This window comes from Phaenicophaeus curvirostris, chromosome Z, assembly GCF_032191515.1.
Source record: "Phaenicophaeus curvirostris isolate KB17595 chromosome Z, BPBGC_Pcur_1.0, whole genome shotgun sequence".
In the NCBI taxonomy this organism is placed as follows: Eukaryota; Metazoa; Chordata; class Aves; order Cuculiformes; family Cuculidae; genus Phaenicophaeus; species Phaenicophaeus curvirostris.
The window spans coordinates 40,990,643-41,002,773 of NC_091431.1; the positions used below are offsets into that span (position 1 = coordinate 40,990,643).

Genomic DNA, 12,131 nt, shown 5'->3' on the forward strand with positions numbered 1-12,131 from the left:
CGTTCTAGTCATCATAATTTTCTCTCTAGCAGAACCTGAACCTGTAAATATTATCCTTCCTTTTTTTTTTTAATCCACTGGCACAATCATCAAACTATCAACCTTTCCTCTGTGGTCTAACAGAAAAATATCACCAGTTAAGCCATACTAGCAACAGTCCTTCATGCTATCATACTGAAGCTAAAATATTTCACACCAGTTCAAATTTGTTCCCGGATATTAGGAAAGAAATTCCTCATACTGAATGAGTGAATTTGGTCTGTACTTCCATAAAACTCTAAGATACTTATGGTAAGTAGAGGGCCTCATTTTACCTTCATGCTAATTTTGCACAAGTGTAACTCTGTTGACCTCATCGGTGATGCTGGCATTGACTTATGCTACTATCAAACTCCTTATGTTCCTAGATCACAACAGAAATCTCCAAATACTGGAATTTAACTCATTATTTGATTACAACAGCTCTAGATCACTCCTCTTTGTGAGGATACTTGGTAAGAGAGGAGTATGCAGCTCTCCATCAGTACAAACACAAAACCTTTCTTTCATCTCTTCATCAAAACCAACCATTTACTTCTATTCTGAAGGTTCAATTTAGTCATCCCGGATAATGTCTATTTATCTGCACTTTTCTCCAGTTAAGCTTTAACAGCCCGTTTGCACCTTCCTTTTGCAGTAACTTTAATGAGAATGGGAAACCACTCTAAAACCAGGTGAAACGTGTTGTTATGTCTCATTGTATGCCCTGGAGAAAGTTGCTTCAGAATTTTGCCTTTCTTTCTATGGTCTACAAGGACTGCCTGGTCCTTTTCCCTCACACAGGTGAATAACTGGGACTGCAGAAGAGAGATACCTCATGCAGACTGCCTCACCATTCTTGATCTTGATCTCCACTTGTGGGCTGGTTGCTTGGCCTTGGCCCCCATCCCCATAACAAGGGAGGTGTGTGATGCCCAGGGCTGCTGCTGCCCTAGGGCCCCTTGGCTGTCCTGCTCCTGGCTGGCCCTGCTCTGCCACCCATGGGGAGTCACAGACATCTCCAACTCCCAGGGATTTCCCCCGTGCTCGCAGTGCTGACATTCAGATCCCTGCAAGTAAATATAGCTGATTTTTAGGCATATGCTGCCCCCTTACAAAAAGCAAGAACACATGGAAGTAAAACTGGCCTCCTAAAGCCAGTATCTATTCCTCCTGACATTCTAACATGGAAGCCAGTACGTATCTTTGTCTTTTACTTCATGCTAATTTCACTGGTTTTGTATTAATTTTTGTGCCAGTGAGGACGAGCACTGTTAGACTATATGACTATACTTACCGTTGAGAAAGAGTATTCTAAAAAAGTGCTGTATTGTGCAAGAAATATGCAGCTGTGAAACTATATTACCTGGATTGGGCTGAAGATACTCTATGGTCTTTGCCATTATTTCCACAACTGCCCTGCTGGTAACATCCACTTTCTAAAGGACAAGAGAGTTAAACAAAAAGAAACACGAAAAAATGATTAGACAAAAAGAAGATGTTTTTCCCTCTCCTTTGTGTTCTTATAAATTCTTTTGACTCTTCCTGTAATTTTATTTCTGTGTCCCTAAGAACAGCTCTGGTACCAGAATGGTGATAATACCTAAAAAACTACCAAAGCATGAGTCCACTGTTTCAGTTTACAGCAGACTCATTCTCAAATGAAGTTATTAGTACAGAGTACCTCAGCATATGTTACAAATTTGATATGACTCATTGTACTGTGTTGACACTTTACATCACCCTGGGAAGTGTCCATAATAGGGAAAACTTTTTGATAGAACTGTCACTGAAATCTATTTGAAAAATTAGCAACCTTTGATATCCTAATAGCTGGTAAAATAAGGGGAAACCTGATATCAATCAACACCAACCACCAGTGATAAAATGGGCTGTCTACCTCTTTCACAGCAAGGTCTGGTAAAAGTGGGGTTAGGAAGACTAGGTATCACTCCGTTTCTTATTTCTAGAAACCTACCAGCATAGATGCACTGACCATTTATGTCCCTGAGCTGACCCTATGAATAATTATTTTATATTTAGGAATTTAAAATACCTAGAACAGAATAGCATCACCTTCTTCTCCTGTAACAGGAATTCTTCCTTTCTGAAGAAGTACTCTTATAAGCTTCATAAGCTGCATACAACTAAGTATGCAACTAGCCTCCCTCTCAGCATCAGATGTCAAAGAAAAAACTGCTGCTTTGGCAGATTTGGGGATCCATGTAACCTGTCCTGTACTCTGTATTTATGATGACACATTGCATTTCTCTGCAGGGCAGCTTGTGTCCCACAGTGTGAACTCCTTTACCATAATGACAAGTTCCTATTTTAAGATAGAACACCTGAGAGAGGTTGGTTGTAGCACGCTGTGACTGACTTCTCCTCTGTTTCCTGTAGCCACTACCATCTGCCAGGTCTTGCTCTACGCTTTACACAACGAAGCAGAAGAGGTCTGCCAGTCCTGGGTGAATAAGTCCTGAACTGCCTGGTTGGGAGCCCAGAAATGGCTAGAAGGTGGCAAAGGAGAGTGGAGGCAAGGGAACAGAAGGCTAGGGATAGGCAGAAGGAGTGTGTTCACTACCTGCAGAAAAGCTGGAAAGGAACATGAAGCCAAGCAGGGAGCATGAAGGCAACTGATGTATTTGCTCTGTTCTCTTCTCAAGTCTTAGTGCTCTTATCTCCTGGGCTGCCAACTCATGCCAGCCACAAGCACTACGTGGGACTCGCTCCTTGCTGCTGCAATGTCCTATTTTCCAAGGTAAACCTTGCACTAGTTTTCCGAATATTCATTAACCTCTTCCAGTGTTGACAGCAGTGCCTATACCTACTGTGTATTCAAAGGGGAGCTGGAAAGGAGATACCAACTCTGCAGTACTTTCATTGTAAGAAGTACAAAGGATATGTCCTTCTCCCTTATTTTCCATCCAAAGCCTTCTCCCTGTTTCTCTTGATCAGAGTTAGATCTCAGATAAGCACCCTACAAATGACCTAGCAGCAGCTTGTGTTACAAGATTTGACAGTACCAGAAGGCAGAAATAACCCTGCCCCTACTGATCTTTACAGTGAAAATATTAGCTTTTTTTTTACCCTTCACAGAAATACACAGTGCTACCAGTGCCAGCCTTTGCCAGTGGAGGCTGCCTAACAAAATCTTTGAACTATGCCTGACAAACCTAATAATCTTCTATGACAAAATAACCTACTCAGCTGATGTGGGGTGAGCAGTGGACATTGTCAACCTGGATTTCTCCAATGCTTTTAACAGTTTCCCATGGCCACCTCCTACAGAAACAGATGTGTTACGATTGAGACAACTGCTCTGTGTGGTGTGTGGAAACTGGCTGATAGGCTGTACCCGAAGTGTGGTATTAAATTGCTCCTTTTCAAACTGGCAATCTGTCACAAGTGGGGTGCCCCATGGATCAATACTGGGCTCAATGCTGTTTAATAACTCCACAAGTAGATGATGGGATCAAGTCCACCCTGATGAATTCTGCTGATGATACTAAACCGAGTAGGGAAGTAGACACCCTGGACGAACTGGATCAGCTGGAAGAGTGGGCTAACAAGAAATTCCTTGTGAAATCCAACAAGGACAAGTGCAAGGTCTTGTACCCAGGAAAAAATAATCCAGCAGTGCAGAAGAGGCTGGGCCCTACCCAGCTGGAGATCAGCTCTGCAGAAAGGGACCTGGGGGTCCAACAAGCTCATTAGGAACAAATGGTGTGCTGCTGCAGCACAGAAAGCCAACAGGATGTGGGGTTGCATCAACAAAGGCCCCAGACATAAGAAGAGATTCCACTGTACTCAGCACTTGTCAGGCCACACTTGGAATAGTCTTTTCAGTTTTGGCCTCTGCTATACAAAAAAGCTGCAGACAGGCTGCAGAGGGTCCACAGAAGGGCCACAAAAATAATCAAAGGACTGGGAAGCCTGCCATATGAGGAAAGGCTGAGAGAACTGGTTTTGTTCAGCCTTGAGATAAAAAGGCTTAGGGGAGACATTAGCACCACATTGCATTTTTTAAAAGGTAGCTACAAAGAAGATGGAGACTCCCTTTTTACAAGGAGTCATATGGAAAAGATGAGGAGTAATGAGTACAAGTTATTCCTGGGGAGATTTCGACTGGACACAAGAGAAAAATTTTTCACAATCAGAACAATAGGCAAATGAAATAATCTCCCCAGGGAAGTGGTGGATTCCCCAACATTAGATTCATCTGGACAGGGTGCTAGACCATCTAGACTGTGCTTTTGCCAGGAGAGGTTGGAACAGATGATCCTCTAGATCCCTTCCAGTCTGGTATTCTATGATTCTATGATTCTTTTAAGAGATAAATGAAACTAATTTGCAGCCTCATTCTCTGAATGAAATACTGGCATATATTATATTGGCCATATACTATATATTGCTGTGTTAGAAAACAAAAAGAAATAAGAAACTGAAAGCTTGGTCCTGCTGAATAAAAGTTAAGTTTTTCAAAATTATTCAAGTGATTCAGGGAGAAAAGCTTTGAAATTCCTATGCTAGATAGGAAAAATGAATGGTAATAAAGAATATATGCATCTATATTTAGACTTACTCGTTCCATTTCTTTGAAGTCATCATCTAGCTTGGTTCCTTCCGCACCTCCGACTTTTTCACTCACTTTCTGCAGTTAAAAAAAGAACAACAAACAGATTCAGCAATTAAAAAAACCAACCTAGTTACTATATTTTCCCAGAGAAATGTGTTTGGGGTCTTTTTTCTGTAAGTCACTACAACATTCAGATGTATTTTCTTCCTGAAAAACTTATTTCAAACACACTTCAACTTAAACAATCAGAAAATAATACATTACTGCTTAATTCTCAGAGACTTAATCTTCTGCTGGTGCCAGAATTACACACTATCGCATCTGTGAAAAATCACATCTTTATTTCTCTATTGAATGAATGTCTGTATCTTGGAACTTATCAAGCAATTAATCAACAATCATAGGTCTGTATTCAGCAGGCAGAAAAATCCATGGTCACGTGTGCTAATGAAGAAGGAGGTGACTTTTTATTATGAACTGGGGAAGGAATCAAGGAACTTAAAAAATTTCTCATCAGTGGTGAAAAATGGCCCCAGCTACTTTGTCCAGTGTGTATCAACACAACACCAAAGGTCATAATCATGCTTAAACACTGAGCAAGAAGAAGCTCCCAAGGCCTGACTCTAGCCACCCAGAAGGCAACAGGCACCCATGCCTGAGAAATCTCAGAAAAATACTGATTCAAGCCCCAGCCAGACATTTACCATTAAAAATCCAGTTTATAAGTAGAAGTTATAGGTAGGTAGGTAGGTAGGTCGGTAGGTAGGTCGGTCGGTCGGTCGGTAGGTGGGTAAGTAGCTGGGTAAGTAGGTAGGTAGATAGTCAGTTAGTTTAAAACCCCCTATATTCACACCATGAAAGCTTGAGGTTCATGAGTCATACATAAAATACTCAGTTGGTAGATCTACTAGAAATAATGAAAGGGATCTTTGGTGTCATGCCTTCAGCAAATACTCTGTTTATTTACATAACAGTCACTTTGAAAAGTAAATAGAAAATGATTTTGTGGTATCATTTCATTTCCCTGATTCAATGGAATATATTGAACTGAGTTTCCCTTTATTGTCAGTAAAAGTGACAGTAAGAGCTGTGGACTGCTATGCAACACCATTCAAAATGGATTTTTGCAACTGCATTGTCAGTCACGAAGTATTTTACTGGTGTAACCACAACTAAGTCAGATCCAGTCAATATACTAATTTTTCACTGGACTGGTATTTGTCACAAGAAATTCAAAAGACACATGACTTTCTGTTTTCTATCCATTTTTAGGTTTATTAACCGAACAACATTTATTTTTACAAACTTTCCTATGTGCCTCTGAATCATCCTTGGATTGTTTTAACTAATTGTAACTACTTATTCAGTGAAGTGACTCCTGAAATAAAAAAGGAGAAGTGAAAGAAACAATGCACTTGTTTCAACCACTGTGTGCACACTTCTACAGCTTTCTTTCAATATAAAGAGAAGGAAAACCCAGAGCCAACCACTCACATGTGATTAATAAAATCCAGACATTTGATTAATTTCAAATTCACTCCAGTACACTCCAACAAAGCTGCAAGAGCAGCATGGCTAAGCACTTACTAATGCAGGCTATAATTATCTGTGCAATAGGAAATGGCCATCAGCTCTGTTTGTTTTCTGTTGGCTCCTTGCAATTTAGTGCCCAAATGGCACATTAATGAGACATCAATACTATGAAACATCCAGAAAAAAACCAAAAAACTTATCCCTCCTTTCCTATACAGAAGAGATGTGCAAATCCATGCAGTCACTCTCTTGTCATTAATCTGAATGCACACGAGTTTTTATGATCTGTGTTACTGAACTTGTGCCTTACAGAGATTAATGAAGCACCACAAAAGAATGATAGATTTCAAACTCATCATTGTTAGGAACTATTCTGCAGTGGACAAGGGATAGATTCAATGTCTTAAAAGGTGATATGAATCTTCTGCAAAGGGACCTCCCACTGCAGATGATATGGCAAATTCTGCACAGGAGCTTTCTACTGTGAAGATTTCAGGTCCCTGAAAACAACAGCATGCAAATATGCTAGTACTAAAATATTCAAAACATATTTTGAATAACTTAGGATCAATTCTAAGAATACAAAGTACCCAAAGGCAATTAACGTTCCAGTCCTTTTTAGCTGTAGCTTTACTTTTCATCACTTTGAGGTATTTTCATAGTTGATGAGGATTTGCAAAAATATGGCTTTTCATCCCCACAAATTCCCTAAAGATCCCATCTCACATCTATAAACCATAGCAGTTGCTCCTTCTGTTCATATCCATCTTTATTCTAGCTGAGAAATGTTTGACGCTCAATAGTGCAGCTTTGTAGTCTGTTGCAGAGGTCACTGCAGACAAAAAAGGCAGGTCATCCCTTTCTTCAAAGTATGCTTTCAATTTTTGGTAATTGTGTCAATACAAGCCTCACAATCACCATCAAAACAAAAGCTAATATAAGTATGTACCAAGCTGAAAATTAATTTGTAAAGCTCTTGGTCAACTACTGTTACAGGCAACAGAGTGAAAGGAGAGATAAGCTGTGAGGTCTTCAGCTGTTCTGGAGGTGGATGACTTTTCTTTCAATGTACAGTCATCATAGTCCCTTAAGGAAGTACCTTCACCTCCACCATCCGGACAGAAATCTGGTTTGGGAAAGCACTGACAGACCACAGGAAAGAAGCATATTGACAAAAATCCCACTTGAAAGTTTAAATTACATTTATTTTCTTGAAGGCCACAGCCACTCAGCAGTTAAAGATGAGAACTTAAATTACAGATACAAATTTAAGAAAAAAACCAAAAACAGAACTAAAAAATGAAACCCTCAGAAGTTCTTATCCCTTAGGATAGAAGAGAGAAATCTACTCAGAAGAGAATATTAAGTCCCTTTTGTAAGTCCATAATCTAAAGTGATGAGGTGGGAGCAGTGGGCCTGAGAAAGGCTGCCTAGGCATTTGTCTAAGAGCCCACATCTATGTCATCACTGTATTGACAACATGTAAAGATAGTCTTCAGCCCATTTATATTTATCCCGCGAATCAACTGTCAAACCATTTCATTAAGGCTACTGCCGCATCATCCTCAAAGAGTTTCAGACTTGATCATCATAAATTCATGAAGCTATTACAGCTTATCCTAGATAAGGATTTGCTCTCGCGCTAAAGCTTCAGAGGCAGTCAGAAACATCACCAGCTAAAAGCTACAGCTAGCCTTTGCTGTGTCATTTGAGTCAAGGTTTCAATATTTTGGTTCTTGCTTTATAACAGAATATATAGTAGGCCCTTCAAATTGTCTTCAAAAACAGTAATACTAAAATACTACATTGTGTTCAAGACTGAGTTGGATGGAGCCTTGAGCAGCCTGGTCTAGTGGGGGGTGTTCCTGCCCATGGCAGCGGGGCTGGAACTAGATGATATTTAAGGTCCCTTCCAATCCAAGCCATTCTGTGATTCTATGATCTCCTCCTAGTCCAGTCATATGGAAGAATCAAGACCTAATCTGATACCAGAGCCAACATTATTTAGTTATTTTGTGATTATGCTTTCTCCTTCTAATGTTCATTACTTACTCCACCTTGCCTCCAAAAAGCCTTTACAATAAAATTATCATTAAAATATCACCATGTTTTCATGAAAAATAACAGATTCAACACAGAACATCTTCTGCGTGGGGAACAAAATGTCATGAAAACATTTTTGTGCATCAAAAATATACAGACCTTTTCCAGAACTAACAATGTCATCATTTACAGTAGGGATCTCTATGTTTTCTATGACTGAAAACAAGTGCTATATGCCTTAGAGCAAATTCCAATTTTCTAAAGATCCCACTTCCACTCTGGCAGAATATTAACTTCTGCTGGTGAGAATGGTTTCAGCAGGGACAATGAAAGTGACATGAATCCTATAATAAGGGGAAAAAGTAAACTTGTTCTTTTTTACTAGCAGATAATATTAAAAAGGCATTTTGGGGGTAAGTGCTGACAGGATCTGGTTAGCCATAGTGACCCGAGTGTGGCTTTCCAGATGGATTTCATGTGAAACAACAAAACTCACTAGATCTTAGTTCTGGAGGCATTTATTCAATTTCTCACACAGTTGTGCAATTAACCTGTTTTTTGTGTTGTTGTGTCATGTTACAGCATGCCACACGGGTTAAGAAAATGCCTGTGCAGCCACTATGAACATGCTGAAAATTCCAGTTGCCTTTTACAGAATACAGTGATGGATCACTTGTACAATATCCTATACAGCAGTCCTCTAAGTAAAGGCAATATGAACCTGATGCTGTCATCTCTCACTAGTCACAAGATATAAATCTAGATCAAATGTGCATTAGACAGCTATTCCATGAGAATTATGTCAGTACTATGACACTACATCATACTAGAGTGGCTCTGAAAAATTCACAATTTCAACAACTGCTACCAAGAAAGCCTGGTATGTTATGCCACTAACCAAACATGAAAATGCAGTAAGACCAGCATTAACCTACAACAGTAGTCACTAAAGTCTGCAGCTCAAATAATAGTTTGGCAGCGTGTATAGAAGCCAGTTTTGCTTCTACACAGGAACAGAAAATCAACTTTGAATAGATTATCACCACAATACACTGCCTTTGCCCATGATGCAAATTGAATGACCTGTTTCCAAAGCAGTCACACCACCTGATACTGAGAAAGTAACAGTTTCTATATGGCATGAATTCATAGCTCCAAATATGGAGCACAGCAACACTTTTACTCAAAGCATACTGCAAACTTTGACCTATTTCTTCTACCATCAGCGCCATCCTCTACTAGTCTTCCCATTCATAAATTTTGGAGATTATTTTTGCACATTGTTTCTTATCTACCACATAGTTCAGTTTCCATGATATAACTTCTCTGTCCTGAAAAGGAAGGCTGTTGACACTGCAGTCCTATCAATTTGCTACGTAGTGAACAGAGTGGTAAGAATAAAAATTTTATTTATTTGAAAGCTACAGGAAACAGTAATGAACGGAACTTATAAATTCACAACAGAGAAAAATAATACACTCTGTAGTTTGTGCTTGTTAGATTCAAGTCGATCTGTTGAATTCTCTTTCCTGACACATTATTTTGTGTTCCACAGGTTTCTAGAGTTCTTCCACGCAGTTTTTGCCTTTTGCCTGTCACTGTAAGAGGCCATGTTGAGGAAGCACAGTAACAGAATTATCTTCAGGTTCATTAAAGATTTTCAAACAGTCTCTAAAATGCTGTGATGCTTCATTAGCTTTGCAAACACAAGAGAGACACATCTAACTTGCAGAAGAAAGTAGTGAGAAATACACATTTTAGTGGGAAGAATTCTGTGTACACATGGTAAAGATTTGTCAACACTGTAGGCTCTTCAAGAGGAGAAAACAAACATTTCAAACAGAACATTTATAAAAAACACAGTCTCTAATCAAGATTTTTTTTTTAATTCTGTCACTTCACGTGCTAGAATAAGAACCTTTCTGTGAAAAATTTTTTTCTGATATCCAGCCAGAACCTCCCTTGGTGGAGCTTGAGGCCATTCCCCCTTGTCCTGTCCCCTGTCACTTGGGAGAAGAGGCCAGCTCCCTCCTCTCTACAACCTCCTTTCAGGTAGTTATAGAGAGCAATGAGGTCTTCCCTCAGCCTCCTCTTCTCAAGGCTAAACAACCCCAGCTCTCTCAGCCAGAGCCTCAACATCCTTCTTGTGGTGACGGGCCCAGAACTGAACACAGTATTCAAGGAGCGGTCTCACCAGTGCCAAGTACAGAGGGAGAATAACGTCCCTGGACCTGCTGGTCACGCCGTTTCTGATCCAAGCCAAGATGCCATTGGCCTTCTTGGCCACCTGGGCACACTGCTGGCTCATGTTCAGTCGGCTGTCAAGCAACACCCCCAAGTCCCTCCCCTCCAGGCAGCTTTCTAGACAGACTTCTCCTAGTCTGTAGCACTGCATAGGGTTGTTGTGCCACAAGTGCAGGACCCCGCACTTGGCCTTGTTAAACCTCATGCCATTGGACTCAGCCCAGCAGTCCAGCCTGTTCAGATCCCTTTGAAGAGCCTCCCTACCCTCCAGCAGACCAACACTTCCACCTAGCTTAGTGTCATCTGCAAACTAGCTAAAGGTGCACTTAATGCCTTCATCCAGGTCATTGATAAAGACATTGAAGAGGGCTGGACCCAGCACTGAGTGCTCACAGCTGCTAGTAGTATAGCCCATAGCTCTATCACTGCTAAAAGCTCCACTAGCAGTCTGAAGGCAGGTCAGAAAGCCAGGGAAACTGGCTACAGATGTGACATCGTAAGACACAGGACTGGCAGTGCTAAAGACAGGCCATTGCTAAAGCCTACCAAGCCATGAAGGAAGTTCTTTGTGGGATAGGATGTCCAGTAACACCAGTGATGGTCTGGAGCAAAAGCTAAATGGTTCAGTAGAACTACTTCTCTCCAAGAAGGATAAAAAGAGATCAGAATCCAAACATCCAGCACTGTTGTAGCATAAGAAATATGCATTGTGAACCTGTACTGTGACCTTATTCTCCTCTTCTAGAATCCATCACTAATTTGTGGTTTGGTTTAGTGTGTTTTTCAGCCAAAGCTGTCAACGGAGAGGGGAAAGGATCAAGCCCTTCTTTAACCAATCTGAGCTAGCAGTTTGCTTTTCGACTGCTAGCAAGGATCATACTGCAGAATTCCTGCAACTCCAGCATCACATCTAGAGTCCTTCACATTCAGCACTAGCACACAATATGAAAGTATGCTGCAAGCTTCTGCACTGACAGGATGTACTGCAGAGCCTTTGCTGCAATGTCACTGCATTACATTGGAAGCTGTCCACTAGTAAGTGAAACAGAACACAGTGAGAACAGGGGAAGAATGGTTGAGGAAGTGCTGGTGTAGTAGTGTCCTGTGTTGTATCTTTGTACAAAAAGCCCTTGCATAGAAGCACCCACCATGACAGATGAGGTCAGCAATACCCTAGGGCAAACAAAAATTCAAATCAATATTATGGACTCCAATGTCAAAGGTCTACTGACAGCTGAAAAACTGCAATGCATCCATGACATCCAATAGAACCTATTTCACGCACTTAAACTTATTACTGAAGTTTTACTAGTTTATTAACCACATACTTCTCTGCAAAGTTTCAGCAAGAAAGCTGGTCACAACCCCAGCATCTCTGCAATTTAGAGTGGCCTCAGGAGCTGGCAAAGAGAAGCTGGCGAAAGCTCAAAAGCTGGAAGAGAGCTGAGGACAGTAAGAACACTGTGTGCTTTTTTAACATTCTCCGTCTGCAGGCCATCCGTATGAGAAACAGAGAAGAAACTGGCATTGAAAAGATGTGCCAATCTCTGCTTTTTTTTTGCAGTACAGAAAAGGAGCAGATCATCTATTTCTGTATGTTATCTATTCTGACACAGTATTTCTACTTCAGCTGACAACAGTACGATGACCTCTTTAGTGGACTTGTGTGCAATAAAATGCTCACAAGTTTTTAACTCCTCTGCAAAGGAATCTG

General features: G+C 40.6%; 1 protein-coding gene across 1 annotated transcript in view; it reads right to left on the reverse strand.

The window, feature by feature from the left end:
• The window catches only part of SH3GL2 (SH3 domain containing GRB2 like 2, endophilin A1), a 94,409-nt gene that overhangs the window by 16,570 nt on the left and 65,708 nt on the right, over positions 1 to 12,131 (reverse strand). Inside the window, exons 2-3 of the mRNA XM_069880694.1 lie at positions 4,604 to 4,672; positions 1,385 to 1,457 (exon numbers count right to left, since the gene is read on the reverse strand). Coding sequence (XP_069736795.1) covers positions 1,385 to 1,457; positions 4,604 to 4,672 — 142 coding nt within the window. The remainder of the gene's footprint in view (positions 1 to 1,384; positions 1,458 to 4,603; positions 4,673 to 12,131) is intronic.